The sequence below is a fragment of the Meles meles genome, chromosome 3 (genome assembly GCF_922984935.1).
Source record: "Meles meles chromosome 3, mMelMel3.1 paternal haplotype, whole genome shotgun sequence".
In the NCBI taxonomy this organism is placed as follows: Eukaryota; Metazoa; Chordata; class Mammalia; order Carnivora; family Mustelidae; genus Meles; species Meles meles.
The window spans coordinates 155,856,813-155,873,637 of record NC_060068.1 but is presented as its reverse complement, the minus strand read 5'-3'; the positions used below and the strand labels follow the sequence as shown (position 1 = coordinate 155,873,637).

At 47.8% G+C, this 16,825-nt stretch overlaps 1 protein-coding gene and 1 long non-coding RNA gene across 4 annotated transcripts in view; one reads left to right on the top strand and one right to left on the bottom strand.

Moving 5' to 3' along the window:
- The window catches only part of CAPSL (calcyphosine like), a 31,059-nt gene extending 14,859 nt beyond the window's left edge, over positions 1-16,200 (bottom strand). For 2 of the 3 annotated variants that reach the window (XM_046000134.1, XM_046000133.1), the window contains exon 1: positions 925-1,505. In XM_046000134.1, the coding sequence (XP_045856090.1) occupies positions 925-1,082 (158 nt within the window). In that variant the 5' untranslated portion in view covers positions 1,083-1,505. Of the gene's footprint in view, positions 1-924; positions 1,506-16,122 lie in introns of those variants that run through there. The other variant, XM_046000135.1, reaches the window with a different exon arrangement.
- Positions 89-875, top strand: LOC123938606. The gene is made up of 3 exons (XR_006817748.1): positions 89-165; positions 435-553; positions 685-875. It is a non-coding gene; the product is annotated as an uncharacterized LOC123938606 (long non-coding RNA).
- Positions 16,201-16,825: the final 625 nt, after the last annotated feature.

Sequence of the window (16,825 nt, the reverse complement as noted above, 5' to 3'; positions counted from 1 at the left end):
GCCCTGTACTTCTCTCACACACGACGTCACCACAGAGATTCTCACTTCCTTGATACTCAGTCTCTTCAATCTAAGGCCTGCCTGGGGCCTGGAGGGGCCTCGTTCACCCACGAATGTACACGCACCTGGCTCATGGCAGGATCTCCTGTAGTCTGTCAGAGAGAGGTAATGGGGGGCTCGGTGTTTCAGTCAGTTAAGCCTCTGACTCTTGATTTTGGCTCGGTCATGATCTCAGGGTGGTGGGATCAAGCCCCGTGCTGGGCTCTGCACTCAGGGTCTGCTTGTCTCTCTCCCTGCTCCCCCTGCCCAGAGAAACGCTCTCTCTCTCAAGTAAATTAATTGATTAATTAATTTTTAAAAATCTTTTAAAAAGGAGAGAGAGAGAGAATGCATAGGATCTGCCCGCTAGAGGCTAACAATCTCTTTCTCCTTAGGTTTTGAGGACTTCTCCCACTATCAGAGGGTCCGACGACAGGCTCTATGGAGCTGGGAGAATCCCACTGCAGTGGGATATCCCACAGGCAATTCCTGTGGCCCCCCAGAGGTGAGCAAGGTAGGACTGCCTGAGGGCAACCTCCTCCCTCTTCCATGCCGGCCCCTATTGTCACAGCTGCTAGGAGCGTCTCTCTCCAGGTCCTGCTCCATGTCTCTGGGACCTGGACATGCCTCTCTCTTCACTTCCAGGTGTCCCAGTAGCTGTGCTCTCTTATCACAGACACAGCCTTGCTGAATCTTGGACAAAGAATTAAAAATTGTCACAAGGGACCTCAGAAATCAGTTCTTCCAAACTGCATTTTACTATTAGGGAATGGAGACCCTAGGAGGCCAAGACTTGCTCAAAGACCCAAAGCTAGTCATAGCCTCAACTGGCTGTGTCCCGCTTCTCTACTTTGGCCCCCTGCCACCCCCTGGCCTGGATCCTACCTGCCGAGTCCTTTGATGCCTGCAGAGCCCCGGGCCAGGCACTGCAGTCGGAGTCTTTCAATGGGGTCTGTGGCCGTGGTGAGCTTTTTCTTGGCCTGGATCGCCATCTCTCGATCGTGCCGTGCTGTCCCTGCCATCTGAGAGAATTCACAGCACATCAGCAGAACTCAGACCTCATCACCTGCTTCTGGCTGGGCAGGGGGACAGCAGCCTCTCCCAGAAGGAAAACACTCTCATCCACTTCCTGGGAAAAGCCTCGAACTTCCCAGAATTTCCAGCTTTTAGCTAGACCAACTATGTGCCTGAGTAGTCCTTGCTTACTTCTCTGGTCCTGAGGACATCTGATTTCTCCAGCCTGAACAACGGTTCTGGACAACAGTTCAAATAAACAGCCTTTCCCAGATACGCTTTCTTCTTGTCGAAACACTCCTCCCACCATAAAATGAAAAGTCCCACTTCCCTGTATTCTCCTTTTCGAGTTGCCCTTTTATGCTTTATTCTTGTAGTTAGCATTCTACATATTCCCTTGGACTCCACATTTAATATTCTCCTCTTTGGTCGAAACGTGAGTTTTTATTGTTTCTGTCTTGGCTGAGCTTCTCCACGCTGGGCCCTCATAATTCCAGCCCATGACTGGCATGTTTTGATTAACAGGTTGGTGTTCATTACTACCTGGATTCCTGAGACAGAGAACGGTAAACAGATACTCTCTCTCTCCTGACAAGTAGATACAAGATCTTTTTTGGTCTACAGTTTGGCTTTTGTGTTTTAAATATTCAGAAATAGGAGAGGGTGGGTACCGTGAACATCCCTCCTGAGAGGTCCCTGAGCCACACACCAACTCCTGCAGGGTGGTTTGGGGTTTCAGAACCTGCAGAAGTGGAAAGCACTCTGGGATGAGGGCCCGGAGACCCAGGTTCTAGTCCAGACTCCAACTCCCTCTCAGCGACGTCTGAGCAAATCTCTAGGCCTCTGGTTTCTCCTTCTCTGTCAAGTGAAAGGCTTGAACGATTTTACAGTTCCTCCCTGTTCCAAAAACAACTAATCCTTCTATGAGCTCACTGACCCAGCAAATGAGGGATTCTAGAAATTACTTTTCTTAATGGGAGTTGTGAATGAAGGAGCAAGACAGTTGCGGGGTAGGCAGACACAGCATTCAAATGCAGAAAAGATAGTGTCGGAATGGATCTGCCCTTGGCTCAAGGGGTCCCCCCCTCCCACGCCTTGTCCCTGGCCAAGTGCTGGCAATTCTCCTGAGGCCCACACCAGGAGGAAGGAATTCTTTTCATCGGAGCCGACAACTCTCAGACGGATGCTCTCTAAGGCTGTCATCTACACTACAAGTCGTGAGTTCTCCCCACAAAAATCTCATTTTTTCACTTTGGAGCGAGGGAATCTCAGACTGAAAACTGAGACCAAAACAGTAAGTCAGGGATGTGAATTCCCAATGGCCTCGTTTCCTACCACACGTCCCAAGAGTCAACTTATAAGTTCTCCTTCTTGACCCGCATTCTGGTTCCCACGACATGAATGTACCCGGGAGTAATTCTCAGTTCTCTTAGACCCCCAAGGCAAGAAGGAGGTCTTTGTCCATTAGGTCCTGGTCACCTTATTCCACATGAAGAAGAAACTGGTCTGCCCAAAGCTGGCTGGATCCTTCCTCGCTTCCACCAGGCGTGAAGGAACGGGTTTGCCAGAATTCCAGATGGCCACCCGCCATGCTTTTGGAGACCTCTCTCTCCACTCCCAGCGGGCCTGTACACACAGGGCTCAAACTCATCCAGCAACCTCAGCCACAGCCCAAATCAGCTGCCTTCCTGGCAGCATTAGCTTCTTCAAACCTTCATTTTCCTGTTACTATTCTGTTACCTGATGTCAAACTGACAACTCCTGGAGCTTGATCCCAGCTTCTAGCCCTAAGGCCACCCCCACAGAAGGCTTCAGCCACAGTCAGAACCCTGGGTTTCTGTATGAAAACCCCAGTTCCCTCCAGGCACCCCCTTCCCCCTTACATAGCTAGCCTTGCCCAAGGCTCTTCCTAGCCCTGAGCAGCCTGAGCAGCCCTGACCAGAGGCTTCTAGCAGTACCACTGTGCCCCGCCCCGCCACCGAGGGAGCTGGAAAGGCAATCCGCAATCTTGTGCCCTCCTCGTTCTTAAATCCACCTCGGTGATGGCTCCTTCAGGCGCCCAGCCCTCGCTCAGTGCTACTGCCCAGTGGTTGCCCCCCTCCCCCCATTCACCTCCCTGTCCTCATTTCCACTACCTCTCCCCTGCCGTTTTCACCCAGCCCTACTGGCTCTGGTTTGCCACACCAGTCACAGGGCAGGCGGGGAATGGAGAGACACACAGGCTACAAACCAGTAACCGGGTGTCTGAGAGATGGCACGAGAAAGGACCCATGTGGGGCCCTACTGACACACCTTCCAAATTAATAGCGTCATCAATTAGAAAATGCTGTTGAATTACATCATTGTCTTCTGAGCATCGATTGATTCAATTATGTATTTTTTCTTCTTTGACACATTTATGTCATGAGTTATTCTAATATTTTCCATAGTGGTGAACCATCCTTGCAATTTCATACTTGCTCATTATATGTTAGTTTTCTTAATACATTTCTCAATTTGCTTTGCAAAAAAAAAAAAATTAATAGCATCAATTGCTAGAGTTTATGGCTCCCCGACCCCATGGTAGGCATGTACCCAGGCCTCACAAATGCCCAAGAAGCTGAACTGAAAACAGAAGCTCAAACAAATACGCATGCGTCCTGTTCACAGCCGCATTCCTAGCAGTGGCCAAAGGCACAGAAAGCCCAATGTCCATCCACAGAGGAACAGATGGACAGAATACGGTTCCGCTTCTCCAAGGTCACCCAGTCTTCAGATGCCCCACCTCCCTGTGGACCCGGGTTTGGGATCATAATGACACTGCATTATCCTCTACTGTTCCCACGCTACTGCCTGGTCCTTCTGTGTAATAAGTATAACCTTGACCCACGTAAAGAGTGGACTCGTCTGCTAATTCAAGAGCTATTTGTTGGGTAGGTACCGCTGGTCGGAGTCTGCTGGGTGCTGGGAACCCGAAGATGAACCCAGGTCGGTCCCTTTTCCTCAGCAGCCCAGATTTCACTAGCAGCTGGAGAAGGGGAGGTGCACACAGATGATTAGGGTAGAGTGAGAAAACTACATGATTGGTGCTTCAGCAGAGAGCCGTGGGAAAGGGACCTCACATCTGGCCTTGACGGGGGAGTAGCAATGCAACGGGCAGAGAGTGGGACAAAGCCATTCTGCATGCACAGACACAAGAAGGAAAAGCCAAAGTCACACACTGTTTCCATGTATAGGAACATCAAGAACAGTCAAATGCACAGAGACAGAACACAGACTGGCTGTGGCCAAGGCCTGGGGGAAGGCAGCCTTGAGGGGCAGGAGGGGGAGTGATGAAATGTTTTGGAACCTGATACAGATGGTGGTTGCACTACATTACAAATTTACAGTATATTTTTAAATGACTAATTTCACATTATGTAAATTTCACCTCCATTTAAAAAAAAAAAAAAAACCCCACGAGCTAGTTACAGTTATGGTTTCTATTTCACTGATAAGCAATGGGGGGAGACTTCGGTGTGGCTCCCAGGAATTCACGCACCGTTAGGACCGTGAGGACCGTGAGGACCGTGAGGTCACCCCAAGCCCCTCCTCCTTCAGCGGACTGGGGAACTGAGGCAGGCGCTGGTAAAGCAACTTGCTCCCAGATCGTGGCTGACACCCAAACGTGGATCTTCCTGACGTTCCAGCAGAGCTCTTTCTACTTCGCCACGTTTGTGAAATAAGATCAAAGAATCTCAAAGCACAGTAGGTGGTTCCCATCCACAGGAGACCAGGGCAGAGCCCAGGAAAGCCTCCTGCGGGTTCTACCTCTTGTGCCTGACCCCACACAGTGACCATGCACATGGTGGCCTCTGGGGTTGACTCTGATATATTCAGTAAAAAGAAGTCCATTCCCCCCCTGCCTGCCATGATTCTTGAAATGCCTGAGTTAACCATTCACGTCCATCGCTTAGGTACCCGGTTCATCAACAAACGTATGTTCTGTGTGCTGTTTTCAAGTCACAAGTGTCAGAGAGGAAGGATGACTTTGAGAAGCAACTCCTTGAACAGCGCAGAATCTTAAATTTGATTGAAGATTAATCACTGAAGTCCCGTGGTTAAGCAGGACAGGAAACAAAGTTTGGTAAGAACGGGGGGGTTTCAAAGAAAGCCCAACAGGGGAGGGTTTTGGTGATGAAGGACGACACTCAGGGCTTCCGGAACTTGCCTTAAGGCTCCCGGCACTTGGGCAAGAGTCTGCCCCAAACGTGTGTCACTTAGCATCACTGCAGGACATAAAGCGTCCCTAGACTGCAGAAGACCCTCCCTGAGCCTCTAGGAGCCAGCCTGGTGACCTCCGAAAAAGCATGCCCTCCCCAGGCATGGGGCCACAGCGCCACCTAGTGTTGACACCGCATCTGCGCATCTCCCCGGGGGGGCTGGGTCCCTTTCTCCAACAAAAGTTTATTAAGGGCTCAGTTTGAGTGGGTCACTGGGTTGGACTGCAGAAGAGGGAGTAAGGAGGTGGGGGAGAGCAACCGTACTACTCAGCCACCACAAATCAGAAGAAGGTAGCTAACCTGACTTGGAGCGGGGCTTTCTGCAGACTTCTCAGAAAAGGGCCTTCTAAGCTTTTATCCTAAAGGAAAGAGTAGTTAACCAGGCTAGGGTTGTTGGGGGCAGAAGAAGGAAGGGCACTGTACACTTCCCGAGTGCCAAGGCCCAAACGAAAGAGAAAGTGGTATAATTACAGAAATGCAAGTATTCTAGCATGATTGCAGAATGGTGGGCGGGTGGTGAGATAAAAGCCCTTGTTGGGAAAGGGAGGGCATATGGAAGGGGGAGATTTGGAGAAAGATGGCACTGGGAACGTAAGCATGCATCAGATCACAAGGAGCCTGGGACACAAGCTGGGCAGTTTGGATCCTGTACCGAGAGCAACAGGAGACAACAAAGGATTTCAACGAGGCAGTGACAGTTTGTTGTCAAAGAGCCCTCTGATTCAGTATGGCACAGACTGGGGACAGCCAGGTGAGAGGTCCTGCTGACTGGGCAGAGGTATTGGCAGCAGGGACAGAGAACAGAAAAGAGACTGCGATGGAGCGTACTCAAATGTACAGTATGAAGAAGAGGGAGGGCTCAGCAGTGGCAGAGATCAACTACCCCCCACCCCCGGCAACACCCCCCCCCCCCACTCCCCCAGCTGGTGAGGAGGAACGTTCACGGAGCAAATACAGGGAGGGACCTGGAGATGTGGGGCACAGGCCAGGTGGAGCCTCCAGCAGCAAAGCCAAAGGAGACTTTGCGGCAAGGGTCACTGGGGCTCCTCACACAGAAGCTAGTTAATGCTCCCTCATCCCACTGTCCAGCTGCACAGCCTCCTGCCCCTGCCAAAACGCCCTGCTTGGATTTTAAAAGAATCATTGTGAGACAGGATATGGAAAGGTAAAATTGCGTGGAGGTCTGTCTTTTCAAGAGTCTCAGTAAATCGTCTTTGCAGAGTTCAGGGACAGATTTAAACTGAACCTTTGGTGCCTTCTTGTGGCCATAAGCTGAATTACAACTCTCTCGTGGCCGTGAGCGGAGAGAGGTCTCTGTCTCTCTGTCCGTCTGTCTCTCTCTCATGAGACTACACCCAACAGCTTGCACACAGAGATGGATCTTAAAACCAAAGAGAGCCCAGGTGTCATTTATCCAGACACCCATACAGAGAGAGCACCAAGATCTTCCACATCCTCTGACACAAAATCCACGGGAAACGTCTCATCTGTAAAGCACACTACCCTCTGTTTTCTGTGACATTACACTTCCGGTTTTCCTCTTTCACAAAAAGGATGGTTGCGGGAAGGTGCAGAGGGAACTGCAGCCTGTTTAGTCAGGTCAGACAAACTTTAGAGAAAGAGAAAGTTAGCCTGGAAGGGTTGGGGGAAACGTGGTAGAGGGAACAGAGGGGAGGAGGGCTGTGGGCTGAGGAGGAGGAGGGAGAGCAGGCTGGCCTCGCCTGGTTGACAGGGATGTTCACCGTGATGATGGGACAGGTTTTACCCAGACAGTCCTCCTTTGCACCCCACTGCTTGGGGCGCAGAGACAGGGGGACAGTGTGTACTGTGAGGGAGCTATCCTACTGAGGAAGTCACAGAAGCCCAGCCCCATGAAAACAGTAACCGCCAGCAGAGCTGTCCAGTCTTTCCAAAGACTGGACCTGCCTCTTCGTGCCATGAAGCCCATTTTCCCCACAGCCATGCCATGTAGTGAATCTTGCCTTAAAAACCGTTATAGGCATTTCCGTAACCGTTAAGTACCTGTGCCATTACATTAGCCATTCCAATAGCAAGGGACCCAGAGTTGCTATAATAGCTCTGTGTGATTTTAAACATTCTTCTGTTTAGAGAAAAGAAAAGAGCAAGGCAATGTCACGAGTAGGTAGCTGCTGCTTAAACTGCAGAGCTTCGAACTCACCCTTAGGAGATGAAGACACACTGACCTTCTCTCAAGCCCACATCCAAGCCAAACCTTTCCCCATCTTGACTTTGTAGGGATGATCCTGTGCCTAAGGGCCATCCCTATGTGGATGGGGACATGTGGGGGTTTTTAGATTGTCTCTACTTGGGAACAGGATGTAAGGCTCAAATTTTGACTTAGACTCAGTGCACCTTTTACTAATTAAAATGTCATCCAGGGATGGGATAGGACACTCAACACATGGTGTTTGAAGGCAATGGTTGGGAAATATCAAACCATCTCTACTGACTCCAATCCGTTTGATAAACTAGCTCCTGCTATGTGGCAGATGGCAAAATCCTGTAGTTCCTCAAGAGTTTCCCTTAGAAAATGCTCCCTGTAATGAACTGGCTCCCAGCGCTCAGAGTAGCCGAGCAGGAGACTAGAAGATGCCCCTCTGAGGCTGAAATGAAAGACCCAGACGATTTGAGGAAAGACATGGTTTCTGCAGTAGAGTCCTGGGAACCTGCCCTCACCGCAAGTTTAATCACAGGTGTGGGTCCGCAAGTTTAATCACAGGTGTGGGTCAGTGTTGTTGACATCCTGGGGGATCCTTCACTGAACCCGTTTGAGCTCAGTTCAGTGAAACAGACCCTTAGCATCTCTAGCTACTAACAAGGGACGGTGGTGCTAAGTCTTCCGGAGGGGGTACAGAGCTATGGTTCCAACCAGGTATGATTTCACCCACCCTGCCCTCCCTCCCCATCCCCAGGGGATATTTGACAATGTTTGGAGACATTTTTGGTTGTCACAACGGGGGTCTGGGGTACTACAGGCATCTAGTGAGTAGAAACCAGAGATGCTGCTAAGCTTCCTACAAAGCACAGGACAGCCCTTGACAACCAAGAATCTTCCAGTCCAAAATGCCGGTAGTCCCGAGGTTGATCAGCCCTGCCAGAGAGAAGGAACTAGAGCATCAGGAGCAACAAGGGGACCAGAGGTGTTGTTGATGAGTAAATGTCCGTGCCCCACCCCACGCACAGGAAGTTAGAATCTCCAGGTGTGAGTGCAGGGATCTGTATGGGGCTCAACACATGGCTCAACATGGGGCTCAAAACCTCGACCCTGCAATCAAGACCTGAGCTGAGATCAAGAGTCAGATGCTTAGCCAACTGGGCCACCTGGATGTCCCTTCAGAGGGTTTTTTTTTTTTTTAATTTATTTATTTTTTTCAGCGTAACAGTATTCATTGTTTTGGCATCACACCCAGTGCTCCATGCAATACGTGCCCTCCCTATTACCCACCACCTGGTTCCCCCAATCTCCCACCCCCACCCCTTCAAAACCCTCAGGTTGTTTTTCAGAGTCCATAGTCTCTTATGGTTCGCCTCCCCTTCCAATTTTTTTTTTTTATAAACATATAATGTATTTTTATCCCCAGGGGTACAGGTCTGTGAATCGCCAGGTTTACACACTTCACAGCACTCACGATAGCACATACCCTCCCCAATGTCCATTACCCCTCCCCCTCTCCCAACTCCACCTCCCCCCAGCAACCCCCAGTTTGTTTTCTGAGTTTAAGAGTCATTTATGGTTTGTCTGCCTCCCAATCCCATCTTGTTTTAAGTGGCATCAGAGTTTGAGAATAGAAGTAAGCAACAGGAGCTACAGGGTCCCTCTAGTGGCAAGAGTGAGACCTTGAGGGACAAGGCTGGAGGAGAACTAAAACACAACGCAGGAAAAAATTCAGGCACGAGAAGTGTTAGCAACCACAATTCTAACCACTCCGGGGGCCACGTCTGTGGCTCAGTGCTCTACATGCAGGAGCACATGGACTCAGGCAGTGGGTTCTATCAAACATTGCCGCCCTATTCCAGGACATTGGCATAAACCCAGAGAACCCGTGTCCTTGGCCAACCAAGAAAGTGCCAGGGGCAGTGGCAGAGTCAGCGCTGACACCTGAATGTGCTCTGGCGATGTTCAACAGGGACGCCCCGGTGCTCAGACACTGCTTTGGGAATCCAGAGAAGGTCCCTGAAATGCGAAGGAAAGCCAGAGCTCCAAGGAGGAAAGTGCCTCGGAGGGCTAGAAGGCTTTCACTGCAAAGGAGAGAAGGGGACCACAGCACAGAGCCAAGCCAGGCCACACAGGGGTGTCCTAAACACAGCCCCTCTCCCTTCTGCCTCAGGGCCTTTGCTCAGTTAGTAGACTGATGTGCAAGGTGTTGGTTTTTGTTTTGGGGGTTTTCTTTTTTGTTTGTTTTTTTTTTTTCCGAAATCTAAGTCAAAGCTTTTGAGCTGATTATCTTCCATTATATTTGCTCTGTTCCCACAAATTATTTTTAAAATTGTTCCACAACCTATGAATACATGAAACAGCTGGGTTTTGTTTGGATTGCTAATTTCCACATCAGCCTGAAGTATGATGGTATGTAATCTATACTCTAATGGTAAGAGCACACTGGAAATGAGACTCACTGAAGTCTGGCATCTTATCAGGTTCTCTCTGTGCCCAAATACATTTTCATAAGATGTTTAAAATTCATGCTTTAGCCTTTGTCAAGGCAGGTTTCTCTAGAGCCCATGTCTCCTAAACCATTGTCTTTTATTCTCTCTGCTGTTCTTTGGGATGTGACTTAAGTCCTCGTGTTACTGTTTATGATATGGCATGATTCGAGAATAATGTATTATAAATATCAGTGTTGGTAAGTGTCTACTACATACACCTGCTTGAAATTTCATTTTATTAATTTAACCAGGGCCAGGATTCAGGCCCAGGAAGGTAGGGGGCTAGGGTGCAATGTTTAAGGAGGTCCTTCATCTCAGGACTGTGCAAATGTCAGCATTGCACTTGCCCAAGCCTAAGAGTCAGTGCCTCCTTAAATATTGTGCCCTAGGTGCCTGCTTTGCCTCACCCTGGTCCTGGTCCTGAAGTTAATGTCTGTTTACTGAACACCCATTATGTGCCACACCACAGTGATAAATGGGACAGCCAAGGTCCCTTCCAGGAGTTCTCAGTCCTCAGAGTAGTTTTAACTTTGTTGAATTTGAACTACATCTGATGTTCCAGACATTGCAACTGGCTTATTCTAAAGTCATTCCAATCTCCTTTGTCTGCTGCATTCCACTTTCAGTTGGGTGGCCACGTGAATGAGTTCTGGCCAGAAACCCAACTGAAAATACTGAGGGCTCTAGGAGAACTCTTCCATGTCTTTTGCCTCTTCCTGCCTTGAACAAGAAAGCAATGCCCAGAGATTTGGCAGCCATTATGCAGTCATGAGGAAAAAGCCAAGGGAATCACAGATACCAACTTAAAGCCCTACTATCACTGTGCTGCTGAACCAAGTCAACAACTGCCTGACTCCACGCTCTTGTCATGAGGAACCTGTCGGGGAGGTTCTCTATTGCGGCCAAAAGTATTTCTAACTGATACAATTGGCAAAAGCTTATGTGTACAGAGCTTGGGTTGACCTTAGATATTGACCTTTACCCAAGTAAAATAACTAGCAATCCAATGTGAGGAGAGAAGTAGTCGAGAGGAGATAAAGTAATTCCATTATAATCTGTTCTCTCCATAGAATTTTATCAGCACTCAGCAACCTCTGCAGCATTTTTGGCTACGAAGAGATTGAGAAATACTCTTCTGCCTTATACTCAAGGACCCATATAACTAACACAATGTGACTCTAGCAGAGAGGTTAGGCTTACGAGATCCTTATAATGAGCATCCCCCGGGGATCTCTGGAAGCAGGAGACAGTGTAATAACACTCTCCTTGCTGTCTCCTTCTCCATCTTTCTCTGCCTTTAGTCTCTGGGGTTTTTACCAGGAAATCGCTTGCAATCTATTCCGCTCAGACAGCCTATTACACGAAAGATCTTAAAGAAGCAGAGTAAGAAAAGATCTAAGCTACACAAAAGTAAGCAAAGATTTGGCTGGATTTGTGTACAAAATGCAAAAACAAAACAAAAAAAAAAAAAAAAACAAGACAAAAGAAAAATAAAACTTTCGTTCCAAACTCCCTGGTTTTAGTGACTATGCTCTTAGAACCAACCAGGCAACATTCCAATATCCCATTTTTCAGGTACTGTGAGACCTTGGCCTCAGTGATTTCAAACCCACTGTAAAGACAAAACCCAACTATCTTCCACTACTTTTAGATGGGAATAAAGGTCTGAGTACCATTTGTATTTTTGCAACCCTAGAAACCAAAATCACTTAAGTAACTATTTCATGGTCACTGAAAATGCTTCCTTTGGAGTTATTTGTCTATATAATGTTTATTTTATAGCCACTTAGAAATCCAGCCAATTATTCACATCTTTCAGGCTTTTAACTGATACTTCCAGAAAACCAAGAAGTGCCGACAGATAGAAATCCAATGTCAGAGTGACAGTATCTGCGTAGCTAGCATATCAGAGAGAAATCATGTCCAGTTCCTCATAACAGAAACACGTAATTGTCTCTGAATATGATAGAGGCTTATTTTTCTCTCATGTAAAGGAGTCTGGAGGCATTTCAGGAGGTCCATGTCCCAAATAACCACAATCTTTCTACCTTACCATTGTTTGTATCCTCAGAGTTGCCTCAACTTACAAAAGAACCACTGCTGCTCCCACCATTACATCCACACCCCAGGCAGCAGAGAAGAGTGAGGACAAGGAGAGTGCACTTAGTAGCTGAGTCATTCCTCCTTAATGGCTCCCACAGCAATCCACCCTGAAATCTCATTGGCCAGTCCCTCAGAGGAGGCTGGTACTATGATCTGAATCTTCATACCCTTCCAAAATTCATAAGTTGAAGTCCTAACTCCCAGTATTAAGAGGTGGGGACTTGGGGAGGTACTTAATTCACAAGGGTAAAATCATGATCGGAATTAGTGTCTCATAAAAGAAGCTCCAGAGAGATCCCTTGCCCCTTCTACCACCTGAACAGTAGCACAAAGGTGATGGCTCTATACCAGGTAGAGGTCCCAACCATACTGGTGTCTGGGTCTTGGATTCCTAGCCCACAGAATTGTGAGAAATAAATTTTTGTTTTTATAAGCTACCCGGGCTGTGGTATTTTGCTAGAGCACTCCAAATAGATTAAGACAGCTAAGAAACCTAATTTTGGGCTGGGTACTTTGCCATCCTTCAGGTTGTGTTTATAAAGAAGAGGAAACTGGCAGGTTCTGTCACAGTTGGCAGAAGAAAGAGTCCTTTCTAGAAATTGTGTCAGCACATCCAGATCAGTTTTTCCCACGACATCATACGAAGCCACCATATCATCCTGATGGAGGACACCAGTGTGAATCCTGGAATCAGAAGTGAGCACGTTGATGATTTCTGGGCTCTCAACCTCTGTTCCCCCAAAGAAACTAAGATCCACATTTCCCTGGGCAGTTGTCAAGAAGACCCTGAGTTTACGCCAACATACCCTAAAATGATCTAGACCTGGGGGCATCAAACCACAGCCCGTGGGCCAAATTTACCCTTCCATCCAGTTTTGTAGATAAAGTTCTATTGGAAAACAGCCACACACATTTGTTTATGCATGATCTGTGACTGCTTTCAGGCTACAGCAGCAAAGGTTAATAGGTTCCACAGAGACCTCTGGTCTACAAACCCTGAAATATCAGTTTGACATTGGTTAGATTCCTCTTTCAATCTTCTCAACCTATGCCACGCTCCTCCACACCTTGTCTTGAAAATCACAATAAAAATGGAGATGAACTCACTTGCATCACCTCCTCCAAGACTGTATGGGTATTTATCTCCAAAACCATCCTGACTTTGTCCTCCCTGCCCTGTAGGACGTGAAAATTGCCTCCCATCTAAGGATGATCTCCACCTAAAACACAAATTCCAACCCCTCTTCAACCCTCAGCCATCATTTATGCCCCTTCCCTCCCCTCCACCAGCTCCTCTTTTTAGTTTTTGAATCTGCAGTGATCCCTTCATCCTAGACTGCCTCTAGCTCTCTCCCTTCAAAGCCCACTACCTGGAGAAGTCTCTTGCTTCTCCACTTTCTCACCTTCCATTCATACTTCAGCCCACTGTTGTCTCTCAAGAAGCACTGCTGACCTGATTACCACCACCAACAGTCACTCCTCATCTATTTCACTTTGCCCAGCAGTTGACTTTGTTGATCATTCTTCCTTCTTAAAACTTCTCTCTCAATGAATCTACTTTCCTCTGTCTCCCTTTGTCTCAGGTCTGACCTATTTTCTCTCCCCCTTGTCTTTTCCCTGCTTTTAAAATGCTATTCTTTCCCAGGATTTGGTTATTTATCCTCGTCATGCTCTCATGCTATCCATGGCCATATCAGCGGCATCTACTGACAGAACGATGGCTCCCGAATCTTTATTCCAACCCATGCACGGCGCTAGCTTCCCAGTCAGCTTTCAAATTCCCCACAAAATGTGTGCGCTTCAATGACCTACAGGCAACTCAAGGTTAATGTTCCAGAACCAAGTTCATTATCTTTTCCTCCTATTCCTTGCCTCAGGAAATAACACCACCATTTCCCCTGGTCATTCACTGAACATTATCCTAGACTCCTCCTCCCCTCTGTATTGCATCAGCAGGCAAATACTGTAGAATTTCACCATCTTGACACCCCTTGCCTCTCTATTCCCTCTCTCATCTCCATTGCCATGGATGCCACCTAAGTCCAGGACCTGGTCACCTCCCATCTCCACTATTGCAATTGCCTCTTAGCTGATTTCCTTTTCTCTAGTCTTCCCCTCTCCAACCAGCCTTCAGACGACTGTCATAGCTGTAAGGGCCTATTCAGCCAGAGCAGCCCCACCCCGGTTGAACTGCCATTTTGTTGTAAAACTTAAATTGACCTTGTCCCCCCACACCCCAGTGGAACTTACTTAAAAGCAAGTTCGGGAAACCAGTCCCAGGTAACAAAGTCCAAATACAAGGGTGGGTCAGGCCAGGTGGAGACATCCAATCAGTGGGGGCGCATACTGTCTCCTAGCTACCAAGGAGTATGGGCCCCGCCCTTTGGGCACCTTTTGGGCACCAATTCTGAACAAGGTGATAGGCTGGTTCAAATATCTACTAGGGTAAATTGTAATTCAATTGGTCACCTAGCATGACTGTGCAGCTTTCTCTGTGTGTTACAATTTCATTGGTCACCTGTGTGTGGCCAGGCCCAACCACATGGCCTTTGCTCTATAAAAGTTAGTCTGGAAAGCAGGGAGGGGTCGTCCTCTCTGTAAGGGGCGGCTCCGACCGGTCTGTTAGACTGGTCGGTCTGATTCTTGATGCTTGGTGTGAAATAAAACTTTGCTTCACCTTCGCTTTGTATCAGTCTCGCTCCTTTGACCATGAACACATTATTGGGGGACCCAACATTGGGGACCCAACAATAGCCATCTTTAAAATTGGAAATCTGAACTTCACACTCTAATCAAAAACCTTTTTGTGGTTCCCCACTGTGTACAGGTAAAGAGTAAACATCTTCGCATTTGAAGTAGACACTGGCCCTGCCTGTCTCCCCAGCCTTGTTTCTAGCAATTCTCCACCTCTTTACAATCTATTCTGCATTTATACCCACTCACATTCCCCACACGCACTATGGTATTCTGTCCCTGTGCCTTTATACATGCAGTCCCGTGCTAAGGAACACTTTTCCTCACTTGTTGGCCTAGAAAAGTCCTGTTCTTTGTATAGTCACCATGGTGAAGCCTGGCATGACCATTCTCACCAGAGGGAAACAGCTTGCATCTTTCTTTGCACCATCTGCGCAAAACCCAGATAGTGTCCATGCTGAATCATGATGCAACTCTCCGCTTTCAGAACTGCCTCTCCTACTAGACTATAAGGTTCTTAAGGGCAAAGATTGTAAACTTTGTGTCTCCAGTCATACCATCAGCACTCAGCAGGGTGCTACTAGATTGTTATTAGATCACTGCTATTTGCATATAAATAGAAATACATGTCCACAATTTAAATCTCAGTATTTAAGATGCACAGTAACAAAACAGAGACATTTCTGTACTAATGAGATTTTGGTAAAAGAATAATAAATAAATAGGAGCTCTAAAAACTGGAAACAATTTCATCTACTTAGTATGATTTAACTACACCTTAGGGACTCAAGGCAAGATAAACAGTATTGTTGTTTAATAAGGTCCTTCTCAATTTTGTGACCAATCAAATCAACTCCACAACGTCTAGCAAGCAGTGTCCAGCCCACTGCTGGTTTCTGTCTAAGTGGTCAGTTCAGCAGGGTATGACAGAAATAGCACATCTTTCAATGCCGGAAAAACCGAGGTCTGAATCAAAGCTCAGCCTCTTGATGCCATTAATGACTTGGAGATGCTTCACCTTGAAGCTGTGTTTCCAATGGTCATACAGGCTAGATGAAGCAATTCACCCAAATGCTTCACACGTACCCTACACATAGTGACTGCTCAGTGATGTGTACTGCCTTCCCCTTTAGAGAATAAAATTGATTTTGTACCTTTTTGTCTGAGCTCTTCTTCGCAAAAGATGACAAATCGTCTCCCAGAACCAGCTATTTCCTCCCCAGACTGACAACCAAGAAGTCTCATCAACTGCTGGTTTTCTCTTTAGAAAGTAACACCTTTCGTCTTCTCTCTCTTTTCTTTCTTTAGCTAAAACTAACCAAAGTGATCAAGCCAACATAATAGTTCAAAAACATTGATTTACCTTCAAGGCTAACCTGAGGCCACCAGTTGCTGGGAACCGAAACTATGGACGCGCTCCCAGGTGTGCGCCAGGGCGGGCTCAGCCCCCTCCATCCCCCGAGGCCTCCCCCGCGTCCCTTCCCTCCCAGCCTTGCCCGCCGCCCTCGGCGCCCATTGCACGGCTTGGACTCCCTGAAGCAGAGTCACCGCCTGACTGGCTCAACTCACTGTCCATCCCTTCCCTGGCCCCACCCTTTCTCAAGTTTACACTTTGGTTGCCTAGGAAACGCGGTGGCGGTGAAAGCCCGAGCTGCTCCCCGCCGAGCGGAGCCTGCAGGAAGTGTACCTGGCGATTGTTTGGTTTCAAGGACGGCATCAAAAATTACCTCGTTTGTTATATAAAATGATGTTCAGCAAATTGTCTTACTCCCTCAGGCAACCCCTTCCCGCCCTTCTGTTGTCTCCAGGCGGCACCCTGCTAGGGTGTCTCATTATCTCTGAGGTGACCTCAACACACAGGAGACGCCACATTATTCTAAGTAATTCTAAGTCCTCCCTCCTTCTCCACAAGCTCAAGCTGACACGATGCCATTCTGTACTGTTTCCACCCTTGGTTACCTCTTTTCTCCTTTCTTCTCACTTCCCTCTCTTTTTACACTTGTTGCTCACCCATGAGTTTGCCAGATTAGAAGCAGCCTAGTGCCCTGTTTAGAAAAGGTACCTAA